Source organism: Neopelma chrysocephalum, unplaced genomic scaffold (genome assembly GCF_003984885.1).
Source record: "Neopelma chrysocephalum unplaced genomic scaffold, ASM398488v2 Primary Assembly neopelma1_23, whole genome shotgun sequence".
NCBI lineage: Eukaryota > Metazoa > Chordata > Aves > Passeriformes > Pipridae > Neopelma > Neopelma chrysocephalum.
This window is the reverse complement of record NW_020897691.1, coordinates 16,884,750-16,902,786: the sequence shown is the minus strand read 5'-3', so window position 1 is coordinate 16,902,786 and position 18,037 is coordinate 16,884,750. Positions and strand designations below refer to the sequence as shown.

The 18,037-nt window shown below is 39.6% G+C and overlaps 1 protein-coding gene across 16 annotated transcripts in view; it reads left to right on the top strand.

Annotated features, from left to right (window-relative positions):
* The first annotated feature begins 515 nt into the window (after window positions 1-515).
* The window catches only part of SYNE1 (spectrin repeat containing nuclear envelope protein 1), a 309,124-nt gene continuing 291,602 nt past the window's right edge, over window positions 516-18,037 (top strand). For 14 of the 16 annotated variants that reach the window (XM_027688509.1, XM_027688518.1, XM_027688501.1 and 11 more), the window contains exons 1-2: window positions 1,018-1,085; window positions 9,880-10,145. In XM_027688509.1, coding sequence (XP_027544310.1) covers window positions 10,082-10,145 — 64 coding nt within the window. In that variant the 5' untranslated portion in view covers window positions 1,018-1,085; window positions 9,880-10,081. Of the gene's footprint in view, window positions 532-971; window positions 1,086-9,879; window positions 10,146-18,037 lie in introns of those variants that run through there. The other 2 variants (XM_027688374.1, XM_027688366.1) reach the window with 2 other exon arrangements.

Below are 18,037 nucleotides of genomic sequence, written 5' to 3'. Positions count from 1 at the left end.
CATGACTAGTGCTAAAGGATGGGATGATGCTGAGTAATCTCTGCTACCTAAATCAGATTCCATCCGTCCACTCAGTAAACACCCTGCATGCTAATGTTGTAGAATCACTGCAGTACTGCCAGAAAAGATGAAAACTAAGAGGTTCATTGGCACTGCTTCTCCCAACAAAATGAGCGTTTCTCTTTCCCAATGACACAGATCAGATATGATCCATCCCGTAAGCAGAAAAATATCTTTCTGTCTCCTGCAGGAATCTAGCCTTAATGGTAACAATCAAAATGAAGGAGGGAAAAAGCCCAATTAGGTCATAGGGTTTGTGCAATGTCTTTGGAAGAGGCAGAATCACATTTTATACTAGTGGCATAAACACTGTTGCACGACTAGTGTAGTTTGAGCTCAAAAGTGGCAGACTGTCTTGCTAGATCCTTCGAATATTTCTGTCCTGCTGCTGTTATGTAAGAGCTGGTGCCCCAGTTTGCTTGTGCAGCTCCCTGCCTTATGCGCGATGATGCTCTGGAGCCTACGCCAAAGGTAATGCCCCTACAGCACGCTACATATTGCACCAATAATAATAGTAATATTACCAGTAATAGTAATTAGCAGCGACAGCTCAATACAGTCGTTCTCAGTAGTATTACGGCTACTCGCCAGGGCGCACTTCGGGGGTGCCGAGGCTCGGGGCCGAGGCCGGTGCCTCATCCCCCCCGATTCCCCGGCACAGCGGTCAATGCGTCCGCCTCCGGACAAGCTGCCCCGGCTTTGCTGCTGCTGCAGCGGCGGCGGGGCGTGGCGGGGCGCGGCCCCCCCGCGATGCGCGCAAGGACAGCGGGCTCCGGGGCACGGCGGGGGGGCTGGGCTGCAGCCTGGAGGCGGCGGTGGCGGCGGAGGGGGCTGGGGAGCGCCGCAAGGATACGGCACACGCACCCCTCCGCACACGCACCCGCGCTCCCGCCCTCTCCCCACCCCCGCACCTGCTTCCTCGCCGTGGGCCGGCGGGGCGGGGCGGCGTGTTGTGCTCGGTAACCAGGGAGCTGCGCCGGGCGCGCCGAGGTGCGGTGCGGTGCGGTGCGGCGCGGCGGGCGGAGGTAGGGGCGCGGCGGGGGCGCGGGGCCGGGACGAGGGGGTTCTGGGGCTGCGGGTGTTCGGCGGGGGCCACCGCCTCGGTGAGCCCAGGGTGAGCCCACGAGCCACTGGACCGTGGCCGGGAAGGAGGGAGCCCCATGGGGCAGCTTCTGCCGGCTGCCCACCAGCCGCCTTCTCCTCCCCAACGCCGAACTGTCTTTGAGGTGAATCCGAAACTCGGTGCCGTGGTTTCGGAGTTTGTCCGTTTTCCGCGGTGGGTTTGAGGTTTTACCCTTTCGGAGTAGAGAACCCCGGCGGAGGGCTGTGGTGGTTCGCCTCCTGAAGTGAACGTACGTGTGTGTTGCAGAGCCACCCGGTTTTATGCTCAGTCGCACACTGCAGGCCAAAACGTAGTTAATCAAGGGAGATGTGACTATTCATGTGCGCTCCCGTGAAGCCAGTTTCAGGCTGGGTTGCTTGCAGTGATGATGCAAAAAGGACAAGTGCATCGCGACAGAGATGCACAGAGCCCATATGTTCCCTGGTTTGTGTGGTAACTTCCTAGAGGTAAGACCTGCTGAAGTACTCACAGTCAAGGCTGTTACTAGGATTTTCACAACCATATTCATGCTGAGGAAAAGTGCTTTTAAGGAATATTAGTAACCTGCCACAGAAGACCAGATTTTGCAAATTGATGAGGGAATACTTATGTAAATCATCTATGTGATGCTGAGGGAAACTCCAGTGCTCCTCACTATAAGGGATTTATACCTATGTGACTTGTAGGAAAATAATGTGTGGTGTTTCTGGCTGCTTGCCAGTACTTTTCAAGTGCGGAGCCTGTTGAACGGCTCTTAACAGGCACGCGCTTTCTTGTAGTAGTACTAGTGATGGCCTGTCTGCTCTCTATGATCTCTGATAACTATGTGATTCCTGTGTGTACTTTTACATTTAAACAGATCCCAAGCCATAAATGCTGATGAGCTATGTTAAAATGTTACCACTAGATAGAAAAAAATCAGGATGCTATGTCATTAAATTGGTAAGCAGAAATTCTTTTTTGTTTGTTGTGTGCTGAATGACATTAAAAACCCCCTGATTTATGAGGTACAGTGTTAAAATTTTGGAGTTACTCACTTTTTTTTTCTTGTGGGAGTCAGGTATTGTCATTTGGGATGTTTAACATACTCTTTAAGGCACCAATGTTTTCCCTTGGAAAAGGAGCTCTCCAGAATGAGCATGGTGCTGCATGTTGGAATAATTAAATTCTCATCTTGGAAAACTCTGCTAAACATGAAAGCAGAAGGAATAATACTTACACTTCCCTCCTGTTCTTTTAATTTCTGTTAATAATGTCTGCTTTAGTTTGTTTGTTTTATATTACCTTCAGGGATAATATATGTCAATAGCAATTCTGTGTTGCTGAATATAAAATACCAATGGATAGGTATTAATAACAAATGAACCCTAATACATTTGAGATTTTCTCTTTTTTTTTCCAATTTTATTCTATTTTTACTTTGAGTTATTGTGATAAGTGTCAGTAGTGATTTGGACTGCTGCATGTAATACAGACACAAGAATCTCATAATGACTATATACCTTCAGGCAGCATTACTTTCTCTTTATTGAATATGAAAGTCCTCAATGATATTTCTTTTCTGTGTGTGTGTGTACTTGACACCTTAGAAGCATCTTCCTGTGAACTTCACTAGAGCCATGCCGAGTTACACAGTGTATCAGTGAGTACACTGTTCAAAGAAACTAACACTTTGATACCAGGTCAGGGAGAGCAGAGGTGCTCAGGGAAGGAGGAACAACATTCTGTTAGTGTTTAAATGCATTTGGGGAGAGGGTAGGAGTTCCTGGCCCAGAGGAAGATCTTGCTGGGTGAGGCAGTGAACAAAGCATGAATCCCCGGAGAACTTCCAAGGTCAGCACAGTTAGTGCTTCAGTGGATCAAGTCCCAGGAGGCATACACATACATTCAACCTTCAGACAGATACCCCATTGACCCATCTCAGTTATGCTTTGTTAAAGGAAGTCAGTTGTGGCTTATTTTTTTTCTTATCAAGTACTGTCTGTAGTTATTGGAAAGTACGTATATCAAACGTAAACATTTTTTTCCATACTTACTTGTTACCATGGTTAGTGACAAAACTTTAGAGTTTTTGTGTCTTCTTAGAGGTCACAAAACTTGTGTCTCCTTAGAAGTGCAGTGGTGTACCTCTGTAGCAACTGGACTTTTGCCTTTGTCTCACCCAAAGGCACAGATATAATGGGGAAGACAGAGGTGTTTCTGTCTCCATTCATATGGCAGTTGTCTGCCCCGTGCTCACAAGTTATACTTAAGCTAGGTTTCTTGCTTGGGAAATGTGCAGGAATACCAAAGAATTGACGCTTACTTGCTTATCTCGAACTCGGTTTGACCCACCCTTTCCTGAGATGCCTCAGTGTTTTCTATTTTAGTGATTTTTTTTTTTTCTCCTACAGATGTACCTCTACAAGGGTCTTTTGCTAAAGGTCATATTATGCCACAGAAATCCTAGGTGCCATATCAGTATTAAAACAGAAAAATCAGAACAATTCTCCTCCTATTAACCAGCTTACACGTTAGATCTGGACTTCACTCTGTCCTATTCGCTTGTGTATTGTGACCTCTGATCTTAATCGTGGCCTGTCTTTGTCTGCGAAGATAGTAAGCTCTGTGAGGCAAGGATTATATCCTGTGTTTGTAGAAGGTAATGAGCTACTGATCCCAGTCTCCTGCTATTACCAACAGCTATATAACTATAATATATTCCCACAGAACTTCAATAACAGGATTACTAAAATGTAGTATAAGAGGTCTTTGTATCAGTAACACTGAATGACCTTTCTTTGAATGTATCTAACGATGTATGTTCTGCCAATTTTTCTACAAAATAGCAAGTCTCTGCCTTTTATTTTCTCATAGAACACTTTGCATTTTCTGTTCAAATGACATTAAAGCTTTCAAGACAAGAATCACACCCCTGGATTTTTGCCCATTCTCCCAAAAAACTAATAAAAACCAGACAATAAAATGCTCACTTGCTGAAATGCAAATACCTACATAGGTGTGTGCATTACTAGGATTTTTAAATATTAGAGTACAATTATAGGTAAAACATAGAAGATTGTGTGCCATATATGCCGCAGATTTAAATGTCAGATGTGTAAATTTCCTCGATCTTCCAAATTATTAATTGCTGTTGCAAGACCTTCAAACTTCTGGAGAATGAAAAACTTTTGTTCAGCTGCAAAACATACTGAAGGGTAACTAGATGAACCAAAATAATCTGGAGTTCCGGAAAGGATCCAAACGTCACTCTCTTCTTCCCCGCACTCCCCAACAAAAGCAAATTTCAATACTCCCAGGTAGCTACTGCACATTGAGTCAGTGTGGGGTTGAATGGTCTGTGAGAACACCGTGTTTCAGTCTTCCTGTTTCAATGCATTCTTTGTCAGAGGTCGTAATTTGTCTCTTCTTCCATCTTTTTCTATTCAAAAGCAATCCACGTAGTAGAGAAAGGAAGCACAGAGTGATAATGTTGGGATTCAACTATTCAAAACACCTTTCAGAGCCAAAATCACATTTTCCATGATCTTATGTGGTGCACACTTATGTCCTATTGGACTTGGGAAAGTTCCAGTATCCATTGAATTCTGCTGCATTGGGTTTAAGCAAACAACTACAGATTTGCAGTTCAACCATCAGAAACAATTACCAAAGAGACTCCTCTGTTGGCCTAGATTTTGGAAGATCAGTGAGGAGATACTACATTTTCTCTGAGGATAGTATTAAGAATCATTTTGGATCACTCTACTCCATTTCTTTGTCCTAGCTCCTAATTTTAGTATATCCAGGAGGCATTAACTGCAGCTTGATAGATTATTCAAATAAGTTTACAAATGGATTGTCAATTCATAGTCTACAAGTTATCTATACGCTGGAATGGATTTTATTGAGTTTTTCCACTTTTAATTTTTATTTTATTTCAGATGGTGCTGCTTCCATTTTTTATTGTGCCTTTGTCTATCAGAAATGTCTTCAGTGGAAAAATCAGTATAATATCAACTGAGGCAAATTAATCTCTTCTTGATTTTATTTTATACTTTCTTTTTACTTACTCGGCTGAGAACCATTTGCTTGCTGTCTTTATTTCTCAGATGGTCTTTCAGTAAGTCTTTCTTCATCCAGGTACACAGCAAACACTATGGCAGTGCTCTTCACTTCTCATCCTTTGTTTCTGCCTGCTTATTTCTAAGTGATGGCTTTTCCAATTATGTCTGGAGCAGTTTTATTCTACCCTGCATAGGTGTACAACTGCTAGACCTTGGAAAAAAACTAGACTTTAAAGAAAACCCCAACCTGCTTCACTGTGCTTTTCAGTCTAGTTGAGTTCTGTACTGATTTCTCTTTTATTTATTTTTTAAGCACTGTCTCTTTATATCATCTTCTGACCTGCTTACATTGAATTATTCTTGCAATATTTTGGCCTACATAAATCACTTCCTTAATCAGAGCTATTTTCTATGATTAGCATTTTTTCCCACTACTAACTGAACTCCAACCTAAAATAGCTGGTTCTGTGCCTATCTGATATTTAAAAATGCAGTTATGACCTCCAGAATATTCTGGTTCCTACCTTTATGTGAATCATTTATTCCTAACTGGCATGAGGCTCATGCTGTCTCATAGGATTGCATCCATTCCAACAGCGTCTATCAACCTAGCTGCATTTCCAAGACCTCTTACATTTCAGAAACTAAACCTGTGCATTAAGTGGACTTCTTGCACTACAGCGGTAAACCCATGCCCAGAAATTCTTTTCCTGGATTTTTTTTTTTTTACTTGGTCAGTTCCATGCTTGCCAGGGAAGTCTGCCTCTTTGTTCACCCCAGCACTTGACCTTGTTTCTGCTGTTCCTGAGATTCTATTCAATCCATGTGCTGTAGTTATTGTAGTTATTCCACTGTATTTCTTATATCTCTGTAACATCTGATTTGAAAATGACTTCTAGCTGGAGGAGTTCCTTGAATTTATTACTCTGCTTATCATCCTCTCAAATATCTCTTTTTGAAATGTCCTAGATTAGAAACAGTCCTTTCACTGCCTGCCACCATTTCTTGTTCTCATCAATATCTTTACCTATTATCTGTGTTTATTATTGTTTGTCTGGAGTTTCTTTATCTCTTGTTGCTGTAATGGGAGTTTATAGAAGTTTGAAATTGTATTTTGAGGTACAACCATGCTTTTAACTTCAGTAACTTCTTCTCCTGGCTGCTGTATGTGACATCAGCCCAGTGTACTGGGAATCAAAGAATCACAGAATGGTTACAGTTGGAAGGGACCACTGGTGAGGTCATCTGGAATCTGCAGTTTGTACCAACATGAAGTACAGTTAGAGAATTGTTTACCCTTCTTTTGGTCAGGTTTACCTTCAACCATGTTGTACGTCTTATATGTTGCCTGCACCTAGCAGATGTCTCTGTTTTTCTGAAACCATGCTGCTGACAGGCAGGTCTGTTTTTCTTTAGTATGTTTTATAAACTTTAAGAAATAAAAGATAAAATACAACCTGGTCTTGCCAGTGGTATTCTAGTTTTACCAACAAAAGAAAAATATATTAACTTTTTTAATTCAAAGTGCTCCTGAGCACAATGTGAAAAAAAGGATTACATGAGGGATCCAGAAAAGTTAACCCACAATAGATGTAGTGTTTTTCTTATCTCTTCTATAGAAGACAAGAATCCCACTTTTCTGGCATTTGAAGAGAATTTGAAGCCAAATGGTTCTTACATGAGAGAATAAGTTCACATATCCTCTTTTCATCCTAAAACCAGAGTACTAGGTTATTAATATAAGAAAATGGTGTCAGTGTATACTTTATCTGTTAAATCCAGATAAGTGGCAAATGTAATAAAAGATTTATCTAATTTATATGCAAAACCATTCCATTTCACTCTCGTGAAACTCATCTTCATTCCATGTATGTTTAGACCAAAAAAATTAGTAATTTATAATGTTGAATGCTAAAACAGGGAATAGCTTATTTAGTCCTTCGGGTTTATTTCAGGCTAAGATTTAAGGGATTTAAGCCATACACATTTTAAAAGCTTGTGTATTTTGAAAACATATCCATCTGAAGACACATCTTTGTGTCTGATGCTGAAATGGAAAAGTCATTCCATTTATTAAAAACTATTTTGTATAGCAGCTCTGCACATATTTAAAGATTTTAACGCTGTAGTCTCTCAGTTAGAAAAAAAAATATTTTGTTGAAGGCTTTAACTACTTGTAGAAGTCATGAAAAATTTCCTCTCTGCATTAAATTGAACACTTGACTGTCCATGTAGGATTTTTTGTTCTGTGGAGCTGTAGATGTTGGCTGAAGACACATGGGAAGGGTGCATGAAGATTTGTTTAATCTATTCTGTTGATGTGTCGCTGTGCTATGAGCTGTGGTTTTCTGCCTGTGGAGGTGACTGTGCACATGAGAATCTTTCTTTCCTAACATAGTGTCGTCTTTAAAGGAGTTAATTTCCACTGCTTGCAAAGGAGCTTTTGAATGAGGAGATATATTTAGAAATGCACGTTCTTCCTATGAAGCATATAATTTAATATCAGCTAAATAAATTATTAATTGCATGTCTTCCATTTATTGCTGCAGAGTGACTCAGCCTGCTGTATGAGTAGATTGAACATATATCTTCATAACAATTTCTGAGACACTTTTAACTTGGAGTTGGATCAGGATCTTCCACAGCTCCTCTAAATCTGCTCATGTACAGCTGATTTACACCAGCTCCGTCAAGGTGTGAGTGGGCTGGTATTCTGATATTGTTATTGCTATTAGCCAAAAACAATCAGACAAGGCATTTTTAATACCCCTTATGCCTGCCCAAAAGTTAGCAGCTTGCTATTAGAAGTTGCTGTACCTCGCTTACAGTACTGCTTGAAATGTTAGCAGTGCCACTGCTGCAGAAACAAGACTACATTTAACCCACTGTGTTATAAATATTTCTGGTTTGGATGGGGTTATACAAGTTGATGTTTCATTGAAATATTGCAGAGGAAGCAAAGTTCACCAAGCTGACATATATGAGCACAAGAAAACCTCCACCAGCCCCCTATCCACCTGGTCAGATGCTGTTTGGTGTGCTCTTGCTGATGCTCTCTCCAGTGATTTAGCAACACTGGGGGCCATGAGCCCCAGCCTGCGTTGTGGCTGAGAGGTGTGATGGTGGCACTTTTTTGTGCCTAGCTGTCACAAGGGTGAGGTTCCTACCTGTCAGAGTGCGTTTCCATGCTTGGGAAATGGTGACTGATATGTCTCTGTGCACCCTGAGAAGGGTGTGGGGCAGAGCCTGGAAGGTGGGAAGGAGTAGGAGGAGAAGGAGGCCCCTGAAGGAGAGAGAAGACACATGTGGGAAGAGAGTGAGGATATGAGCATCTGGGTGTCATGTAAAGTGCAGACATATGCAAAAAGAGCAATGTGTCTAGAGTAGGTATTAGTACCACTGTGGCCATGGCACGTAAGAGCACAGCCCAAGGACATGGGTGGATTTTGCAGTCTGTTCTACACCGTCGTCCATGAGAAGTGTGCTTCCCTCAGCTCCACTGATTAAAAACCAGCTTTGGTCTGTTAAGCTGAACAGCATTTATGCATCCAAAATACAATGTAAACGTACAATAAAAACATCAGTAAGAGGGAAAGCAGGAAGTTCCTTGGGTCAGGCACAGTTTGAAGGGTCAGAAAAGGAAATGTTGAAATGTAATTTCCTCTGGAAGTCCTTACATGTTGACACAGCTCCTTTGGGATATTTCATAGGGCCTAAAGCTGTGTGGCCTAAAGGCTTGTCTGCCAAATAATGGAAGACTATTCTTTGACGGACCTTGGGGCCAGGAAAAGAGGAAAGTGCACACCACCAATAAACCCACTCACATTTGTGGTATTGATCAGCTGCCTAGCCTCTTGGATTTGAGATGGGCCCAGTGTTTGTGGTATGAATGCAATTATTCTTGGTGTGTATATACTCAGGTATTTCTTATCAGGGAAGCTGGTGCATACATACACAACATGTACTTGTTCTTCAGAAGATAAGATGTTATTGATAAGTTATCTGAAGAATCTAATTTGATTTTTTTTTTTAGACCAGCTTTATAGTCACATAGTTGCAAAAGTGTTATGTACGTGTAGCAGTTCTAGTTCACAGCTTTTGATGTTAAGTGACCCAAAATACAGCATCATCACACACTGGAAAAATTGATTTAAATACAATTTTATTTAATAATGTAATATGTGAATCTTAGTCTTTCAGATTAGACCACATTGGCCAGTGGAGTTAGGAATTATCCTGATTAATGAGTTTCTGTTATGTGTGCCTTCCTAGCATGGTGAAATAGAATGAGAGTTTTACAGCTTTTGCATTTTACAAGTGATTTAATCTTTCCTCTTTTATACCTAATATTTTTTATGTTAAGAAGTATTACAGTATTGCTTTTAATAAGTGTAACATTATTGTTATTTCTAAAACAACATCCACAAGCATCCTCAGGAAAGGATTTATGTCTGGTGCATTGCCAATTGTGTTTAATGATTTGTTTTTGCAGCTTCATTCTGCTTGATGATTGCCAAGCAAGCTTTCAGCATTAATTGTATCTCTGGCTGGGGTGTACACTATGGGCAAAACATACCAGTCTTTACCTGTTAAGATAACTATTAAGACTCAGACTTTTTAGTTTTGCAGAGCTGGTAAGTTTCCTCTAAACCTTGGTACTTTCTTTCTCAGGCGCTGAGGTTGTTTGCCAGTGTTTTGCCCCGGCCCTATGAGGGCCAGCATTGGACTGGAGGTGTCTGACTGCCCCAGGGATGCTGTGCCACGGCTGAGGGTTGAATGCTGAAAGGAAGCAGTCCAAGATCCTCATCTCACTGAGCTCCACAGCTTGGAGGGAGACTTCTCTCAGGGGAACTGGACTCGTGGCAAAGAGATCATGGCTTCATCCAGACTAGTGGCAAGATCTAGAGACATTGCCAATGTCATGCAACGTCTTCAAGGTAAGTGACTGACTTGGACTGGTGCTCTCTGCCATCTCCTTATAAATGGAGGTTCCTATTTTTTACTGTACTCCACAGTAAGGACAATACTTCTGAAGTTTAGTAACCTTTCTAAACTCATCTGCTGGAAAGTATTTCTAGCATATCTGAAGGGCTCTTATTATATGAGTCCTTTGGCATAGCATTAACAGTAGTGTTTAAAAGCAGTTGGTGTTATGAAGGTGGCTCCATGGGACAGGACACTGAACTGAAGATTATGAGACTTTGGGTCTGTTTCTCCCACCTGACTGTGCATCATTTTTCTCATAGAAAAGATATTAGAAATTATATTTATCTTTTTTTCAACTTTGAAGTCAACTGGTAGATCTTTTATACTGATAAACTTGTATTTATTAGTTTAGCAATAGTTACTGTCTCCAAATGAGAACAGTACTTTATTATATTGTTAATCATTGAAGAATTCATAGCTCTCTAAGCTTATTATTAGTGCTCAAGTTGAGGAGCTTTTAGATAACACATCGCAGGATGTCTTTGCACTATTCATTGAGTATTCATTAAGTTTTTATGTTCTTATAATATAGCATTATTAAATAAATTTATTGTATTTTTTAGAAGTTATGCACCTTACTGCTGCTGCTAAAAGCTTGCATTCAGAATGTTTTTGTTCAAATGATGATATTGACTGGAAACAAATTATCAGTACTGCCGGAGGTTTCACTCCCATTAACTTTTGAACTTGATCAGAAATACCTGACCTTCTACTTTCTTTAAGACCAGTTTCCACTGATTTCAACAAAAACTTATATGCACAGAACCCTTGCTACCCCCTTCAGTATCCTCTAAATCTGGAAGCTTTATCTGCTTATGACTTTTCTTTCCATTTATTGTTTTTCAGTTTAGAATATCTGAACTCAGCTTCCCAGCCACTAGCTACTACTAGCATCAATAATTTCCATATAGCCTCACTAGATAAATGAAAGAATAAATAAAATATGCAGGGTCTGTCCTATTTAGACTTGCTAGAGCACTTTACCAATTCCAATTCTTGATTTTCCTCAGCCATTTTTTTCTAATATATGGCATTTTCCCATGCTATTTCTATATGTGTCTGCTAATTCTTAGGCCAAAATCTTGGACAATGGTTGTTCAAAGGTCCCACAAACATAGAATGAGGAAATATTTCATACTCAGAGAATTTGTGGATTAAGCATTAGGATAAGACAGGCCAGGCAGACTTGAATGAAAGACTGCAAGGGCACAGTGAGGCAGCCTTGCTCACGGAACAGGAAGGGGTCTTGGTACGCTGTGTGTTTATACTGCAGTATGCTATATATTTGTGAGACGTCATGTTCTTAATAGGAATTCCAGAAAAAAAAAAAGAGAGATATTTGAAGCAAGAAATTAAATAATTATGAAACTATGAGACCTTCAAAGGAATATGAAGAAGTAGTGCATAGGAGAAAGGGCAGAGGTGCTCGAAGGTTATGGAAACATATGCAAAGGAAAGGATCAGGGAGCTGAGCTGTATTCAGGAAGGATTATCCAGGCTGGTACTCTGAAGCAATGTATAAGGAGGATGCCGCAGGAGGTATTTACAGAGCATGAGAACTATTAATTATCTGACTGTTATGTATTAACTTTCTAAACATCTGTAAAGCTGTTGCTGACAAAATGGCTGTTTATGAAAATTTTGATTTTTTACACTTTTTTTCATTTTTATGTATTTTGTTCTGTTGAAATCTGATACATAGTCTGCTATATGGGTTTTTTTGTTTGGATTTTTTGTTTGTTTTTTTGGGAGGTTTTTTTTTTTAAATTAGGCAAAAATAATTAAGTGAACTCTGAAGTGAAGATATTTTAGAAGAAAATGTGGGAACTAAATGGAAATTTGGCATTACTTGTTAATTTGAAGTCATAGCTGTAAATGGATTCTTTGCTTCTCAGATGAAATCAGCTCAGCTCGGTATTGATAGGATCTGAGTTTCACTGCAGAAGCACTACTTCAATAAATCACCTGTGCCAATACTGAAGTGCTTGGAGCCTAAGCCTTTTTTTAGTCTGTAGTTCTGCATTATGGATGAGTAGGCAATCTGCACTGCGACTACCTTAGCCCTTGTTTTAGGTTGCTCTACCTTTTAGGAATGATAGTCAGCTGAAATAGGAGTAGATGGACACAGGAACGCAGAGATATTTCTTGGCATGTTTGCATGACAGCCCAGAATCAGTGCAGTTGGAGCTGGGTGAGTAGCTCAAGGTGATAGTGGAATTGACAGTATTCAAGGTGTAACAGGAATGGCAACGTTTTGGGGGATCCTCACTCAGTGCCAAGCAGCAGTTGTGCTTTACAACAGCTGTTTTTGTACCTGGCTGTAAGCTGCGGCAGGAGAGTTCTACTTGTGTGATACTGTTAGACAGCTCTGCAAGATGTCAGTGCTGGAAATTCATTGGCATGGAGGGAGAGACGTAAAGCAAGCTGTGCTCCCTCCTCCACACTGTTGTCTCATATTTGCCTCATGGCTTTCCAGTAAGTGTTTGTGGTGAGAGAGGGTAGGAAATACTGGCAAAATGCCACTCCTCACTGGGATTCTCAACACCACTTTTGAAATCTCTGCTGTACGTACTTTAGGTGAATGCAATTATATCCACTCTCCTAAAATCTGTTAGAAAGCAACAAAGTTGATTCTGCTGTTGGTTGGAGTTTTTTGTTTTGTTTTTTTTAATGAAAATTTTTCCAGACACTTCCCTTTGGTAATTTTGACACTTGCAATACACTCTGTACATGTACAGAGTTTTTGAATAACACTGTATATGACTGGCTTAGAAATCCACTTGGGACAAACAGCCATAAAGATGTGCAGTGTGCTGGGCAGTGAGTTTGTATGCAATTGTATATAGAACCTGTCTTATCCCATGGTGTCCAGGCAAAGACTTGCTGCAGTATAGCACTCTCTGCTCAGAAGAATGGAAGATCTATTCCTTTTATCTAGGCCAGGGAGGGCATAGGAGAGAGGTGGGCGCTGAGGACAAGGTTTACAATCTCTAACTTATTCATCCCTATGATCCTAATAAAAATTGAGACACAGGGCTATTCATTATAGCTCAGTCTGCACTCAAGAGAGAAACAGGCCTCTCCAGAAGGAGTATGATCCTTTGTCATTTGAATTTTAATTAATAAGGGTATATTTTTAAGCAAAAAATCCTTCCTTCTATATTTTAATTCTGGGGATTTTACAACGTGTAATAGGCGCAGGTTGCAGAAAAGAGTGGCCTTACCACTTTAAATGGAGAGAGTGGAGGTGGTTCTGAGGAAAGGTTAATCATAATTGGGAAGATAGATATAAACCCATAGAAGTCATAGGTGCCCTCTATCTCAATTTTTTTGCTAGACACATGCCCTTTGCTGCATCTAGCATCTTTCCACCAGCTTCTGCTGACTGCTTAGCCTTCCCTCAGTGCTTGCTGGAACAGTGTGACCCTGCTTGGTGTCTGGGGGCTGCCAGGTCTGTCCTGCCTGAGTCAGGCAAGTCAGGCTTTCAGGGACTGAAAGGGTGTTGTGACTACTACAGGAGCTAATGCAGCCTAAGTCAGACATTTCAGAAGGGTATAATTGATTTTCTTAAACTGCCTATCTCTCCTCATTGCTGCAGAGAGAGACAGGAGAATACAGAGAAAACATCTGTTTCATTGCTAAATTTAAGCATGAGGTACCCAACCTCATGCTACTACAGAATGAACTGATGACATCCTTCCATGGAATTGTCTTTGCACAATTTATTCCTTGCTAGCACAGTTCTAGTTTTTGTACAGTATCTTATGCTTCCTAGTTGACTTGTTCATATTATAAGAGTACTCATAAACCCCAAGCAGAACTGGTGTACATCATCAATATGAGTTATATTCCTGGGATTTTTTTTCGGATTATTCTGGGAATTAAAGCCAGTTGGCACAAAAACACTGCTCCTTAGCCTACAGAAAGTGCAAGTTTCACTAGCGTTATAACTGTACACTGAATACTTAAAGTATTTCTAATAGCTACAAATATCAAACCAAGGAGAGCTGGAAGACAATCTAGTAAACCTCTTATATCTTTGCAATCTCTGCCATGAAGAATTTCAGTCTTTTCCATTAGTATGCACTGCTACAGGCAAACTGCAGTCATGCTCATGCTATTCTGACATAAAATACAAAAAAGGAAAAAGGAAAAAAAAAGAAAGAAAGTGCCCTATTTCTCAGGACCTTGTCACTCCTGTATGCTGACTTGCTCTTACTGCCTTGTAGGGTGATGTTGAACAGTCATTATAGCATACTATTACTACAGGCTTTTCTCATTCCCACTTTTCCCTCTTTCCATTTTTTTCCTTACTATTTCTCATTTAACAGTCTGTGCTGAGTGGAGATTTTTGTGACTATCATTGTGTTCATTATTGGGTCATCATTTAGTCAAGCAGGATGCTTTTTTCCTTTTCTGTAGTGGATCATAAATATTCAGTCTGCACTACAACCTAACATATATGCCACCCCAATTAGGCTACTGTGGTATAACCGATATTTTGAGACTGTTATCCACTTTAACCCCATTCATTAAAACCAGCTGTAGGATGTACAAAGTACATCAATTTAAACAATATAATGTTACAAAACAAGCACTTTGTTGTCTTAAAAAACCTCTACAAATGATACAGAAGCATAAAAAATTTCTTCTCAATCTTCCATTTGGTTCTGGGTTGTACCACTGCTTTTACTAAGCTCTTAAACTCACTTTAGATTGTGGGTATCTTGGGTTTTTGTAAACTCATTCTAGAGACACTTCATCGTGTAGGAAAAGCTATGGTTGGAAAGCAAACAACATGGTCATGCATGAAGACCCACTGTGCTGGAAAGGAGGCATAATTCTTGTAACATTCATAAACTCCAAAACAGCTTTGATACAGGCAGGTCAAAATATCTTCAAGTCCAGCCTTATTTTATGTATCATCTGTAATTTTCATGCCTTCCTTGCATTAGCACTATTCACAGAATACTGTGGGTTGGGTTTTCTTCCGGATTGTCCTTCCTTTCCACCCTTCCCCATAAGTTTTGGATCTTCTTTTCCTTCTTTTGACATCCTAAGCATCTCTTTTCCATACCAGTAGCCATTAACTAAACAGTACATTTTTTTTGTTAATGTGTCCTTTCATTGGTGGTTTCCTTTGATTGTTTTCTCTCTAAGTCAACAGTGACAAGAGCAACAGTTTAACATTAAGCTAAGCTGATTTAACAAATACCTGCTGCTAAAAGATGCATGCACATTCCAAACTTTCCTTCCGCCGGTGCTCTTCCTTCTCTTACCTTAGACCTGAACCAACTGAGAATTGGTTTGCAGAGGCTAGGTGAGCTCCTGGGAAAAGGTAGAGTCTCCCCTTTCAGTGCCATTTACTGTTTTATTGGTTGCAAAACCAAAGTGCAAGATCATGTTTGTAAATGTGAGCAAAATTGAAAAGGTGTGCTTGATCAGAAAGGGCATGCTGCACATATTGCACAGTTGACTTTTACCCCCACATTACAAACACTGCTCTGGTCGAGGTTTCCTTCTATCCAGTTTGCTTATCTATACTGGTTCCATGTGGTCCTGCTGCTGCCTTTTCTATCTTTCAGTATTTAAAATGTCCCAGTTTGATGCCTGCATCATTCTTGGATTTAAAAGATTCTTGCATTACAGAAGATGCTAGTGTAAATTATTAGTCTCTTAGGTGAGCAAATCTTGTAACTGAGGCAATTCATTACTCATTGGCAGCACATTAAGGGAAGCTAGACACTTTTAACTCTATTGACTGGTATCCAAAACATAGCCATATAATAGCCAATGTGAAGAAAATTCCCTCTGTCCCGGCTGAAACCAGCACAAGACCATATAACCTGAAGGCCAAGTAAATCTAAATGATTAATTCGTAATCTGAATAACATTACAGCCCACTCGTTACTTAACAAGAGGAATTCTAGCACAATTCCAATCTCTTTTTTTATTATTCTTTCAGTGTGAGAAAATTTAAGTTAATACTATTTCAGAACAAAATATTGAAATAGAAGGTTTATGTGTGAAGGTTGAGAAAGCTGGAAAAACACTCCATCATAGCTGAAAAGAAAATCATTAAAGGGTGAAAACAAAGATGAAAGAGATCAAGTGTTTTCATTTACTACAACAAAAACATATAAAAAGGTTAGTTTGCAGCTGGAGGTATTCAAGTTAAATAATAGTTTAGATTTGATAAGGAAAATTGCTAAGGCAATCTGTAAAATCACCATTTCTAGAAGTAATTAATTTTGGTTTTTGTGTATGCAAACAATTCCAGTGAGAATCCACTTTGAGTTTCTTTTGACCCAGGTATCTGTTGGTAATAATCTTATGTATTGCTGGCAAAGATACATTCTGAGCTACCTGTAGGTATTGCAAAAAAATGGGGGAAAAGATACAATCAAAACATTTCACTAGTAGGACAAATGACTGAAGTATGAAGTGAATTTAGGTATCATGTTGTATTAGAATATTTTGTCATTAGACTGTTTTGACATATAGAGCAGTAAGTATCTCAGTGGAAAGAACCATATGCTGAGGTTTTTTTATTTCTTTTTTCACTGCAGTTAGCTTTCACTTTGTGTTCTCTTCAATGAGAACACAGTCCTGGGGCAGTACGTGCAATGCATAATGTATTTTAGTGAGTCATGATCCTATTTTTTTTATTTTTAGAGGGTTTTTTGTGGTTAATAAATTCAAAATTAGTTATTTAAAATGCATTTTTAAAAATCTTTTTTAAAGTTAATATTGCCATCTCATCGTTTAAACTTTTTTCTACTGCTTTTTAGCACAACATTAACAATGAAAACCAGCATATTCCTATTAGTTTTTTTTTCACGCTTGCACTTTTGGTGATGACAGTACAGCTCTCACATGTTGGTTAAATAACCTGTGCTCCTCTTTCCACTTGGTTTTTGGTCAACCAGGAAAAAAAGCACTAAAGATCACACAGGTGTTAGAAAATGACAAACATATATTTGCATTTGAGTTGCTAGTTAAGAAAAACTGAACATATTTTTCCAATTTTTATCTGGAATAAATTATATGTTTAGGGCAGAAAATGGTTGACATGGTAGTGTCTCAGAGATTGCTTTTGTTCGATTTTGGAGTAACACAGTTCTAAAACTGAAATTCTTCTTATATGCTACTCTTGAGAAACTGACAGGATTTCTTACACCAAATGTAGGAGGCAAAATGCAAAAATCTTCCTTGGATAATTTTATAGGCAGTGGTTAAAAATTCTGCATCTTAAATACAGTGGATATCCAAAACGTGTCAGGCGAGTTGTATTTTATACAAACCTGTCTTCAGTAGCTCCATGCTGCTCAGTATGATTTGACAAGTTCATGTGTCGGCATCCACACTGCGGCTGTTTAATGTTGGTTGTGATAAAGCACTGTCTGAGGCTCAAAACCAGTTTTCGGTTGAGACTTTGTCTTAAAATAACATCTGCCATATTTGTTACTGGTGTGAAGAGTGTGATATTTCAGGAAGTCTAAATAGGAACGATTATGTGTCAATTTTGAGGGTTTACTGAAGATAAAGATTTTGAGAAGGAATTTATTATAGCCATGATTATTTTTGAGAGCACCCCCTCTATCCTGACAGGCTGTTAGACAGTTACTTTAGTAATAGCTTTGGGTTGGGGGTATCAGAAAGCAGAAAATCTTCAAAATATTTACAATGTCAGATTTTTCTATGCAGGTTAGACAATTTGTCTGTTGTCCGTGACATCTAATTCATTTGCTGTTTCTATTACAGCATACTGCAGGCTTGAAAAATTAAACTTTATCTCCTCAGAGCTGTGCTGTAGTAACTTACTACAATACATTATGGTGTA